At 38.0% G+C, this 14116-nt stretch overlaps 1 protein-coding gene across 1 annotated transcript in view; it reads right to left on the bottom strand.

Annotated features, from left to right (window-relative positions):
- Positions 1-13664, bottom strand: part of nadka (NAD kinase a) — a 20413-nt gene extending 6749 nt beyond the window's left edge. Inside the window, exons 1-3 of the mRNA XM_037684985.1 lie at positions 13544-13664; positions 12914-13127; positions 8913-8996 (exon numbers count right to left, since the gene is read on the bottom strand). Of these exons, the coding sequence (XP_037540913.1) occupies positions 8913-8996; positions 12914-13050 (221 nt within the window). The 5' untranslated portion in view covers positions 13051-13127; positions 13544-13664. The remainder of the gene's footprint in view (positions 1-8912; positions 8997-12913; positions 13128-13543) is intronic.
- Positions 13665-14116: the final 452 nt, after the last annotated feature.

Below are 14116 nucleotides of genomic sequence, written 5' to 3'. Positions count from 1 at the left end.
TATTAGTACATGACCTAAATAAAAGTACACAGTATAGTAGTAAATGATCTCAGTAAAAGTACACAGTATACTGAATGTTTTTTTTTTGTCCCCATTTACTTTTATTTATACAGGTAGTCTCATTGAGCCACGAGAACTCATTTTCAAGAGAGACCTGTTTAGGGAGCAGATGGGGGGTTAAGGGCCTTGCTCATGGGCCCAGGGTGGGGTGAATGAGGGTGGGAGCAGGTGTGGGTGCTTCACCTACCCCACCCACATTTTTGATGTTGTCGGTACAGGGTCTTGAACCGGCAAGCTTCTGATCACAGGCCCACCTTCTCTAACCTCTGCACCACCACTCCCCCATGAATACATGACCTCAGTAAAAGTACACAGTATACAGAGTACATGACCTCAGTAAAAGTACACTATACAGGACCTCAGTAAAAGTACACAGTGTACATGACTTCAGTAAAAGTACACAGTATAGGAGTGCATGACTTCAGTAAAAGTACACAGTATTCTGTTTAAATGGCCTCGGTAAAAGTACACAGTATATTGTGTACATGACCATGGTAGAAGAACACAGTATACTGTGTACATGACCGCTGTAAAAGTACACAGTGTGTATATGACCTCAGTAAAAGTACACGGTGTGTATATGACCTCAGTAAAAGTACACGGTGTGTATATGACCTCAGTAAAAGTACACAGTATATTGTACAGTAGACTGTGTACACAGTATAGTGTACATAACCTTAGTAAAAATACACAGTACAGTGTGTATATGACCGCAGTAAAAGTACACAGTATATTGTGTACAGAACCTCAGTAGACCTATACAGTAGAGCGTGTACATAATCCTTAGTAAAAATACACAGTATGGTGTGATAGTGTGTACATGACCTTAGTAAAAAGTACAGTGTAGTGTGCATATATTTGAAAACAAACAAAAACAAAACAAACAAACAAAAAACCCAGGAAGTCAGTTGCAGAGTATAATTAGTTTTTTCTATTTAATTTGCCAGACTGACAGATTTCTCTCTTGAAATGATCGTTTCATTCAATGGGATTATATTTACAGGATTTCAGCTCATGCAGTCATTTAATATTTTTCATATTTGATCATTCACTGAATTGCATTTTTCACTGAACCTCTCAGTATAAATTTTAAATATAATCAAGTTTAGCTCATTGAAACAGCCACAACACCTTGTTATCCACCATGAAGAAATTATTTATTTATTTATTGATATTTATGATAAACTACAAACATCTGAAACCGACTCTCACAGAGAGAACTTCCTGAGTTTTGGGTAAAATTCAATTTAAATGGAGACACATCTGGGGCATAAATATTCCTCTTTCAGTATTTAATAATTATTTAGAAAAACTACAGCGGCAGAAACGGCCTCGCTCACTGTGAGAGGAACTCAACAGTCTGCGTGCTCCCATGGTGGCGCACGTCTCTGACCTGGAATTTGGTTTCACATGCAGGATGCACATGTCTGTACGATGACATCGCTCCCAACACATTAACATTTAACACGAAGTTAGACACGAAAGTCCTGGGAGGTCGGGGCGCGGTGTGGGAGGAGGGGGTGGGTGGGGGTGATGGTGTATCAGTTCTGGCCACGTTCAAAATGACGGAAATCCGTTGAGGCGATTGAGAACTTTAATCCATGGATTTAACTAATTTTGAACATAATTACAACTAACAAAACACATTATAATAAACAATGAATAAACAACATGGTTAGTATCAGTATAAATCCTACGATGTAAAGTTTTGAAGCCACTTCAAACTCCACATCAGAGAATACTTCCTCAGGCGGCTGAGGCGAGCGTGTCAGGGAAGCTCAGTCCTCACAGCTGCAGAAAGAAAAGCTTTGCAGAGTTCCCTGCTTTGACACACCTGATTTGAATGAGGTTTTGTAATAGCAGCAGTTGTGTACTCAATTACCATCTTCATTCATCATCATCATCGTGACAATGCTGGTACACCTGTACACCCATCCAGTCCATACTTGGTACAGAAGTTGGTGTAGATTATTCGAGCCACTTGGTTATGGCGTTCTACATATGCTTCGCTAGAAGTAGCATACATTTCTTCACGGGGCGGCTGTGGCTGAGTAGTTAGAGCAGTCGTCCTCCAATGCAAGAGTTGGGGGTTCAATTCCACCAGCATTCATATGCCAAAGTGTCCCTGGGCAAGACACTGAACCCCTCATTGCATGAATGTGATTAAGCACTGATTAGTGTTTGTATAGATATAATAGTGCTGTGTGAATGGGTTAATGAGGGCACAGATTGTAGCGTAAAGTGCTTTAAGTATCTTGATGAGACAGAAAGGCACTAGACAAGTACAGTCCATTTACCATAGTAGCATTAGTGTTAGTAGTAGTAGTAGTCGTAGTAGTCAGACTGATCTAAGCTTGAAATTGTCATGGAGCCACACACCAACTTACACAGACTGAAGCAACTCCAGAGTGAATTTCAACCATTGAAACTAACTCAAAGTTCATACTAGTAGTTTAGGCAAATAATACTCTAAAAATTTCTAGATCAATTTAAGATCACATATTTACTGATGACAATGATATTTAATTATTTTTTTTACTAAAGACTGGCTGTGTTGAAAAATGTTGCATGTAAAACACACAAAATGTAAAGCAAAGAGCAAAAAGACTTTCACTCAAACCACTACAAATTTTAAATTTTATGCTGCATTCTAACAAGTCAAGTCAGGTTCTCTGGACAGTCCTCTTTACACAGCATTACTTTTGCAGACTGAGGGGCCGAGATGGGATAGAGGCAGGGCAGCCGACTCAGGACCCAAGCGCCTACATAGCTGCCCACTGCTCCACCTGGGTGTATACCAGGTGCGATGGGTTAAATGCAGAGAACCAATTTTGTCTTTGTATGGGAACATACAATGACGACAACACATAGCACTTTATTATTTATTATTATTACTCTGATCAGAAACACTGAACTCATACTATTTTGCAACGTGTTCTGCACAGATCATTTTGATGCAACCACTGTTGATGGTAATCTGGCACAATGGTAATGGCAGTGTTAAGTTTTATTAAATTGTGCTTGTGTAAATTGTTATATTTTAAGGGTTTGAGTGGTTTTAGATGGATGAAATCTGCTCTTCAATTTGACTCAGCTTGATTAGCTGTTAGCATCACTCACATTATGAGGATTTTTGACTGATTGTAAACATGGACTGTACTTAAATAGTGCCTTTCTATCTTGTGAAGAGAATCAAAGTGCTTTACACTAAAATCACTCATACAGCACTCTATATCTATACAAAGACTAATCAGTGCTTTATCACATTCATACACCGATGGGACAAGCATCAGAGGCAATGAGGGGTTCAGTGTCTTGCCCAGGGACACTTCGATGACTGCTGGTGGAATCGAACCCCCAACTCTTGCATTGGAGGACGACTGCTCTAACCACTCAGCCACAGCCGCCCAAATGAGATTGCTTTGACTGTTGTCTACTTAAGTAAGACCAACATTGTCTTTTTGAGCTGATAAAAAAATATGAAACACAAAATAGACTAAATAAGACACAGGATGAGAAGCTAGGCCAAGAAGAATCCTTTAAATAAGCAAACATGCACACTTTATACAGTTTTCACAACTAAAATGGCTATTTATTGTGTGTACCTCATCTGTGGTTTTGTTTAAAACAGGTCTCTCTTGTAAATGTGAGTTCTCATGACTCAATGAGACTAACCTGCATAAATAAAGGTTGAATGAATGAATGAATATTAAAAAAACAACAACTATGAAAGAGATGAATAGTGAACAGCGCTCTACTAAAAAGGTGAGAAAAAGGTGAAACAAGAACTTTAGGAGACGTTAGGCCCCAGGTGGTTACAGGTGGACATTTACTTTTTTACAACCAGTGCTCTTAAATAATTATCACATAAAGCAAGAGCAGAAAACAAGACTGTTGTCATCCACTTTGCTTGTACTGAAACCTTTCAAAAGACATGACGTGTTTGCAGTTAGGAAAGTCTAAAGTGCAATTATTTTAGTTTCGTCTCTGGTGCGGGTTGCCCCCAGCGACTACACAATACGTGTGCCGAAAAACATTTTTAATGAGAGACCTAGTTTTCTCTAAGCATTTCCCCCCTAACCTTAGTAACAAAGATAGCCTGGTTGGACTACTTTGAACCTGTTTAGCAGCATTAAGGAAACTAATCCTTCAAATGGAGTGAGAAAAACAAACACTTGCGTGAACTGATGGTGTCATTAGGCCAGTTAGTCCGGGCTTTGACTAGAAAACGTCACAAGTCTTTCAGAACACTAAGATGACTTTTTACAACAACATTTTTAGATCTACACAGCTCAGCTTGGAATGACAAAAGTTAAAGTTGCGGAACGGTAACAGCCATGGCGCAAGTGTTGCTGGTGATTTAATTGTATATTAATAACAAAGTGTGTCACTATGAGAGGAACATGGGAAACAAAGACCAGAAGTATCGGCAGCCAATCTTTAAAAAAATGGCTTTAACTCCATTTAATTTTACAGATCCAGCATTAAGATTAGATAGAAGATGAGACAAATCTTCAACATATTCCGTTTTAAGAGATTGTACAAGATCATGTTGGCTTTTCCGTTAATGATGTGAAGTCAGCTGTCTGTTAGCAAAATGTCACATGAACCACTGGATATATTTTAATGAAAATGTCAGAACATGTCACCATACGCACATTTGTAATTGATTAACAATTGCAGCCAATCAGGGCTTAATTTGTAAACCAATTGATGCCAGAACGCAAATAGTGGGAGGGCTAGCTATGTGTGTGTATGGGGAGGGGGGGGGTCCTCCCCCATAAAATTTTGTATAAAGTAGATGTGATTTCCTGCATTTTGGTGTATTTTAATCGGCTGTTAAACGTCTACATTTACCTACATTTGTAAACACTCGGCTTCTGTCAAGCATCCCCCTCTTTACTTGATGGTTGCGGGCCCGTCACCGTCCCTGCTTGTTGTTGTCCGATCCATATGTGAAACCTCCAGGCGCCTCCTCCGTCTGGGCTCCTGCCCGTGTACGACTGCCTGGTTAGCTCTGCATTCACACCCACCACTCTTTTAGGGGCAGAGATTTTTTAAGGGTAGACGCGAAAATGCTTACTTGAAGGGACAGCTCGTATGTGATATTAAGAAGCTCGTAAGTGGCTGTTGTGTTTAAAATTAGTGTTTATGTAATTATTTTCAGTTTATATAACCAATATAAGTTTTATTAATTCAAGGTAGTCATATTGTTTATCACTTTATTATTAGTAAGCCTGAGAGTTACCGGATCCAAGCAGTTACCGGAGCGCGCTCTGTCAAATTAGTTCTGAATATTTTCAGGTAAAGTTTAATGTGGTAGTAGATGAGAGTCATCCTCAACACATACTCTAAGCACGTCACCTTGAGATATTGCATGAGATTGACGACATATTTCCATTTTTGCCAAAACGACTACAACTCTGACATTTTTCAACTTTGTCTAAAACTCTCGCTGAAATTTGAGTAACTTGTACAAAATAATTGGTTGTGTGCTGCAGGTGATCCACATCAAAGCAAATATTAAGCTGTACATTCTGTTTCTGTAGTAAGTCAGAGATGACGTGCCAAGCAAATAGCAACGACCTGAACTTGTGAAACAAAGCACAGGGATGCGTTTGCAGAGAAATCCATTAGCTTACTGATGTGACAGTAACAACATCTGTGTCCAGTTACGACTCTGTTCTCCAACACGCTGGATGTAAACAAGTTGCACGATGTTCTACACACCAACATCGTGACGACCATCAGGGTGTGCTCAGTCTCAACAGGTGAGCACTGTAAGTTCTCCAGGATGGAGAACGCCTCACGTTACATTTAATTAAATTCAACGCACGATATTATTCAGTCCAGAAAAATGAATGAATCCGTTTAATTTATGAATATATCACAGTATATGTTCATCTACATTCTGGTAGATTCTGCATTATGCACATGCAGAATACATTTGGGATATTAATTCAACTATGTGACGGAGACCTCTTGCAGTCCAACAGGCTGAACTCTGACTAAGTCGCACTCACTGTATCACATTTAGGTTGTCAGAGCAACCATGCAAATTGTTTCCTTATTTGCTTATAATTAGGGCTAGCTCCAGTATACAAATCTGGTCCTCTGGACATTCAAAAAAATAAATACAATCGTAGAAAAGTTTCTACAATTTTCTGTAGAAGATGTTCATTCTCTAAAATTATTTGACTTAACATAAAGGGTTCTTAAATGTTATCAACACAAATTTGTAAAAGTCACCTCCTGCACAAAGTATAAAAATATATCATCTGCTAAAAAATGTTCATAAATACATGTTAGATTAATTTTAAGTAATTATAACCCGCCTCCAAAAGGCAAGAGCAACAATGTTTTTGCCCATTTGTTTATGCATTTGTTACCAAGGTATCTCATGGATCACTGGAAAAATTGAATGAAACTCACAAAAAGTAATTGTACATCTGCAGCTGATTAACTTTTGCTTCGGTTCAACTCAATATCTGCCACAGCAAACTGATTTAAAAACACAAAAATAGATAAAACTCTTAATTTTACAGATGTTAAACTTAAATTTGATGTGGTAGTTGATGAAAGTCATTCCCAACACATACTCCAAATGTGACATTTCACAAGATTACATGAGACCGTGAATAAAGCTTTCTTCAAGGTTTGACCACAGTGGCTCTGCGAGTCCATTTCTTAACTTGAAGTCTAAAACTCAGACGTGAAAGGAAGCGGCAAACATATTTCTTCAAGGAATACTGGACCTTTTATTTAAACACTTACTGACTGACAAATATACACTGCCTGGCCAAAAAAAAAGGTCACACTCCTCTGCTTGATGCATTCTCAAACAGACCGACGTCTTTTCCACGACCACGTGATGTGCCTTTTGACATGGTTGTAGAAGAAATGAGAAGCAACTCATTGCACCAGTTGTGGTTAAATAACGTGTTGTCTCCTGAAAGATAAATCGGCCATGCAGCAATTATCCAATAGGAGGCTCGTACCTATTTGCTTAGTTAAATCCAAGAGGCAACTTTTTTTTTGGCCAGGCAGTGTATAAATGTAAAAAAACAAACAAAAGGGAAGTAACTGTGTAAAATCCTACTTGTCAGGAGGGATACCTGACTGGCACCCCTAAATGAAAATTCACAAACATAGAAAGGCCTGTAAAACCGTCACAACGTGAAGGGTTAGAATGGTTAATGGACTGTACTTACATAGCACCTTTCTATCTTATCGAGACACTCAAAGCGCTTTACACGACAATCTGTGCCCTCGTTTACCCATTCATACAGAACTCTACTAGATCTATACAGAGAATAATCAGAGCTTTATCACATTCATACACCAATGGGACACATATTGGAAGCAATGAGGGGTTCAGTGTCTTGCCCAGGGACACTTAGGCATGTGAATGCTGGTGGAATCAAACCCCCAACTCTTGCATTGGAGGACGACTGCTCTAACCACTCAGCCACATCCACCCAGAAGGACACCAAACCTGTAAATGTATATTTAATAAAAAACAACAATAATCTAGCATGTATTTTAATATTCTTTGTGTTCTTGTTATTTTTTAAAGGATTAAGGGATTAATAGGGACAAACATGCATGGCTGTATGTTACACAGTGTTTCACCTACAATTATTCAAGGAGGGAACCCCGCCCTGTCAACAGAACTGAGCGCCCCACCTAATAAATCAGAGTGGAGGTTGTAGCAGGCACTATACAAATGTAGCGCCCTGCTAGTGCTATAGTGTAACACCACCACCCCATTGACAATTGCCGGCACTAACAAAGCGCTAAGCTAACCAACCCACACCCCTGCACACTATACAGACGTAGCGCTCCTTCTCCAAACAAAAACCCCAAAGACATGAGCGCCCTCCTAGAGGAAACTCTGTCACATCATTTCAAACTTTTTGTTTCAGATTTCAAAAGTTACTCAAGAGGATATGAAGACATGTTTGTGAAAAACTCATGAAGTTAAAAACCGGACAGTTTAGCAGAAATCCTCCAGAAACATGTGGCAGACAAATTAACGTTTTAGCAGTAACCCTTTGGAAGAGAATTGTGCTTTTCTTTATTTCCCCTTCAGAAACAAACGAGATATGCACAGCAGACTGATCCGAGTGTGTTGTATTGAAACTTAAGAAAGAAGATGGTTTTAAAAACTTTTTTTTAGTGGACAATTCATATAACTTAGTTTTATTGTTATTCAGGCTGTGGCGCTCTATGAATGTTTTTGAACTGTATGTTTGAGGCTTTCTCAAGTTCTTTAAAATAAAGTTTTAAAACAGTAAACATCATTACATATTGATATCTCCTCCTTCAGAAGGCACATTCTTGAATTTGCCATTTGTACTGGAAACTGTTATTAAGATATTAGACATTAGAGTCTAGACTGACTGTAGGTTTGAATGTGATCCAGCACGACTCTCTTTAATAGCCTCTTACATGATTACAGCTTGGCCAGGCTCTAAACAGGGTGAAGCAGGTAGAGAAAACGAACATTTGACATCAACATTCTGCCGGAAAGAATAAGAACAAGAGAATAAAGTGCCTGTAAGAACACCTAACCAGGAAAAATACATTTGTTTGTTTTTAGTGACTCTAATGAGCTCTTTTAGAGTCATAGTTCAAACAGAAACTCCGTTTTGACCGACTTTAGAAGATAGAAAATGCATTAATCTTTTCACTGTGCTGTTTGTATGTTTAAAATAAAAAACTTCCTTTTTTTTTAGTCCACGAAAGTGCCTCAGTCGTGTGGCTTTAATGATGCCTGGTTTGTGTTTAACACCATCTTTATCCCACACAGACAAAGAAGTAGACATGTATGTTTAAAAAGAAAAACTTACATTACAGCATGAGGATTCTTGAGCATGCATGCTTTTGGGCCAAAAGTGGTGACGGGGCTCGGTCCATGAAGTGACTGACTCCTCCTGAAAAGAGAACCAAAGCATTCAGTTTTAAACACAAAGCATCTAGGGATTGGTGTAAACACGGCTAAGTTTAAACAACAAGAAAGGTACAACTTTCTTTTGGTTTCTTTCATAAGTACTGAACTTTTTTTTTTTTTACTGTATTTAAGTATCACAACTTACAAATTACTAAAAACTGGATAGAAGTGTCTAAGGTTTGTAGACTGCACATTTCACATCCTTTTCTTTCTTTCTGTGTTGTGTCAAGTAGAGATGCACAATATTATCTGTATGGTATCGGACAATATTAGCGATAAAGATAAATATCAGACATCGACCTTCCATCAAAATAACTCATCGATATAAATAAATATATATAATATGCTGTTGTTGTATGACTGTTTGAGTGTTGTCATTGTGTTAGAGTAAAAGTCATGAATAAATTTGACATTAAACATAATCCAAGTTGAAGTGTTACATCGTTTATTTTTCAGCCCCCTTTTTGGCATCTGCATTTGGTAGCAGGCCAAAGTGACAAAGACCATCAAGAATAATGTAGTATTTTAATTCACAGCAGAGAAAGCTGTGTAGTCTCTGTAAGTAGGTCTAGGGGAAAAATATTGGTACTGGTATTTTACATATATCGGATATCAGCCAAAAATCCGATATCGTGCATCCCTAGTTTCAAGTTTGTTTTTTTAATGGCCTTTGAGATTTATTTTAAAGTAGTATCTTACAGAGTTGTGACTTTTGGGGACTAATGGTGATTTAAACTTTGATCAAAATTTTCAAAATAAACCAATGAATAAAATATATTTTCTGTTGCAGTTTCACTGACTTCCGAGTGTTTGCAACTAAACAATCAAGGAGCCATGTGGTCATATATATTTTTTTAATTTTCATTTTTTAAATTTCTACTTTTTTGTGTGTGAATGGCCTTCACATGTATTCTAGGTCATGCACAATATTGTATTATCCATCTCAGGTGATAAAACAGCTCGTCGGCTCATGGGACGAGTTAGAGACCGCCTCAATTACGTTGAAAAGAAAGTAATCTTTTTAAAAGATCTAACACAGATTTTACCATTATTTTATCATTTAAACACACTTTCAAAGATTAAAGGCACAACATTCACCAGATAAAGCAGAATAAAAAACTACCTGATACTGCAACACCAACAAAAAAAATTACCTCTTTAAACTTATGTGGATGGATTGTATATTAAAACAACATGGAAAGGAGGGAAAATAACTCACATATATACTACTACAAAAATAAGCATGTAATTAAAAGTTGGGATTTTTTATCTTTTTATACGGTGCTGTGTAAAAGTCTGTAACCATCCCTACTTTTTACCTTCAGCTAGACCAGGGCTACTCATCTGGCGGCTTGCGGGCTATTTCCGGCCCATGGGTGACTTCAATCCGGCCAACTTCATTAAAAAAAAATATATATATATATTTTTGGTTTCGGGTTTGGGTTCCGTTTATTGCATTTATGATCCAATGCAATAAAATAAACAATTTTAAAAGGTAACAGACCATTATGAAACTTGGTTTATTTGCATGACTTTAATCGATGGATGTCCGGCCCCCGAGCCGTTAGCTTTCAGAAACTGTGGCCCCTTAAGCAGTTTTGTTGAATTTGTTTGAAGTCATAAAGACAGCACTTGGGACTCAAACAAATATTTTCATGACATTTCTCCTAGACTGTTATTATTTCAAACCTTTTTAGCTGCGAACCTCACTCAACAAATCTGAGAGCAAATACGTACCAGTAGATTAAAACACCGAACTTCTAAATCACAAACGGCTCCTCCATGGACATCGGCACTGTTAACCTATTTTCAGTCACTTTTCTCTTTTTGGAGGTAAACAAGCATGTGCCAACAGTTCACAACAATTTACTGACAAATGTTTAATTTTAAGGACACAATAAACATCAGTTTAAAAAAAAACCTGCAGATTTTGTTTCTTTTTTTGTTTTTTACCTGTCATGACATTGCAATGAGTATCTTTAACTCTGAGCTATTTTTAAAAAAACAAACAAAAAACAAAAACCTCCTAAAGTTAGGAGATGAATCATTGCCATGTTATTCATAAACAACTTAAAGAACCAGTTGGTTAAAATTCTACTTTCAGCCTGCTAAACAAGACACACTTTGTTCCCTTTTTTTTGAAAACTAGTCTCTAAAAAAAGAACAAAGATAAGACTGTTTGGCAAAAATTTACTTCTAAAGCCTTCTTGTTTGAGAAAAGTTTCGGTCACTGTCTTGATATCTAAAAGTAAATCAGAACGATTAAACTCAATCATAATGTGGTAAATGTTTCAACTTCCCAGACAAGGTTGTCTCTCTTCAATTACCAGCACTTCCCCACTTTTTAATCAACTGTATCAAACGATAGGAGACAAAATATTTACAACATCAGGGCTTAAATGATCTCCTGAGTTACTGCAACAGCAGCAAGAACTGAACCCACACATGCAAATTTCCCAAGTGACCAGGGTGGTGCAAGACAGGCCGTGTCACAAGGTGGTTTCACAAACGCTGTTGATGCAAACACCTAAACAGGGAAGATGTATGAAAGTACCAAAAGTCAGATTATTATCTGACAATTGTTTATTGTTTAATTGTTATTGCTGCATGGCAACAAGTATGTCACCACCAAGTAGTTTCATGTGCTGGAAGTTCACATGACCAGACCCAACTGGGCCAGCTGCAGCACAAACAGCTTGTCTGAGGGACAATTACAAACACTGGCAAGTTGCTTAAAAATCTAACGAGGTCTATAACTTTGGAAATTAACGCACTCAAAAGTTTAGGTGTGTTCCATATTACTGGTACTTTTAAACACTAAGAATGTAGCAAATGTGTTTATTACAATGCAACTTCAATTTTACTTTTAAAATCTGGTCTTTATTGTGCTTTACTCTTGAGTTATTGTTTTAAGTCAGTAGGAACATTTTGGTTACAGCTGTGTTTAGGGGTGCACTGATAAATCGGCCCCGATTTCCTTAATTTTGGGAAATCGTCCAATACTTACATGAGAAACCGATTTTTTTGTTTGTTTGTTTTAACAACAATTGTCTGAACTTCATATTTTGGAGCACTACCTCATAGACAGTTAAAACAAGTTTGTATTGTTTCTAGGATATTGTTCAAGGGTATGTTTTTCAGTAAAATAAGACGGGAAAATTGAAGGTGCATTGTGACCTTATAACACTTGACCGTGTCGCTTATAAAACAAAATCAGTATTTGGCCAAAATTGGAATCGGCAGGTCAGACTTTTTAGAAATCGGTGATCGGCCAGAAAACTGCATTCAGTGCACCCCTAGCTGTGTTACCTCTTTACGCCTGCTGCCATGGATCAGGTAAATTACCTGTGTCTACGTGCATGTATCTGTTAGCAAAATACCTCATGAACCAGCCAATGGATTTTTATGCACTTCTCAGACAAATAAAGGTTGAATGAATGAATAAACTCAAATTAAAATGGGCGCTGAAAGTGATTGGGCTCCGGAAATTCAAAACATGGCTATGATTTAGTCAATTTTGCATATATAGAGCTGAAATTTTATCTGGTAGTAACTGAGTCATCCGCTACACATACTCTGAGCGCTACAATGATCTTTGCATAAAAAAAATAATAGCACTAACTGCTGTAGTTAACCGTTTGCCTATTAACAAAATAAGTCATGAACCACTGAACGGATTTCAATAAAATTCTCACAATCATCTACAAACTATAAATTCTGAAATGGATTTGAATCAAGACGGCCATCACAGTTAATGATCAATCCACACAATTATAACTCAGTCAGTTTGACAACTACTGAAGGTTAGTGTGGATCGTTTAAAACTTTAACGTGGTGTACTTTGAAAGTTGTGAGCCAGGATCTCAGTGTGAACAGATCTCTGATCTGCACAATCATCACCTGTACTCTGAGTAGGTGGTGGCTGCTGAGGTGCTCAGGCTGCGGCTCTTGTAGCGCCGACCCAGGCCGCGGTTCGGGACCTCTCCTCCTTCACAGGTGGCGCAGCAGTAAGGAACAGCTTCCGGTCCGCCGTCCATCTCTGACCGTCAGGCTGGGAAGAACCGGGTGCTTCAGATAGAAAGCTGCTGGTCAACTCTACAGGCTACTTTAAAAACTAAAAAAAAAAATTACTTTAAAATAGTTCATAAACAATGCGAGCAACGTTTTAATAGAAACCTCAGATTTACAAAATAAATCTCCCCTTTACTTGCCGTCAACAAGAACAATTTAACAAAAACAATTTAGCATTAGCTTAACTCTGCTTAGCGACTTTTTAAAAGTTTTGTTCTCATGTTAGCGTATTAGATTCACATCTATATAAAACTGAAGCAAAAATAACAGCTTTTAACTCTCTCTCTCCTGATGTTACGTAAAGTCTAACGTTTGCAACAAGTAGACCGACAGGTAAAGAACTAGAATGTTCCGAGTGAACAAGCTCAGCTGGTATATTACGTTAGCTAACTAAGCTGTCCGTTTAAGTCAAGCGAAATACACGCACAGTGTGAAGTTATTATCGACCTCAAACTCTACCTTTAAGGCAAAACGTTTCGGGGGACGACTGGGACTGGAGTGCAGCAGACTGATGAAGGATTCATTCGCCGAAGAATTACGTTACACCATGTTCTTTCTACAGAGGAGCTGTCAACAGTCAGACCATGACTTCCGGATCCTGACGGACCAATCAGGTTCTCTGACCGTTGGTGATGTCATGTTGGAAGGCATAAATAGCGAAGTTCTTTTGAGTACGCCGGGCAAAAACCCGTAGAAGAAGTACGATTGGAGAGCAGACTCCACCCACCCGGCATAGCCACCTTGTCAGCCGAGTTTGAAATGGTGTGCAGCTAGGGGGGGTGGGTGGGAACAAAAGGCTCAAATTACCTTATTAATTTTAATAAAAAAAAATAACTAGGAACAAAGTTGTTCTTTCGAATATAATTTAAATTTAATCAAAAAAATAGACGAATGTAAAGGGGCTCATTAAATCCCAATTGGTTATGCCTTAAACTATGTGATGGAACTAGATATACTGTATAGGCACAATGACAAAAAACTTAATTTCATGACTACAGTAAATATATAAAAAAGAAAGATAGAAGATTTGAT

This window comes from Nematolebias whitei, chromosome 11 (genome assembly GCF_014905685.2).
Source record: "Nematolebias whitei isolate Nwh7 chromosome 11, NemWhi1, whole genome shotgun sequence".
NCBI lineage: Eukaryota > Metazoa > Chordata > Actinopteri > Cyprinodontiformes > Rivulidae > Nematolebias > Nematolebias whitei.
The sequence above is the reverse complement of the archived record's forward strand: the minus strand, read 5'-3'. Positions and strand labels throughout refer to the sequence as shown.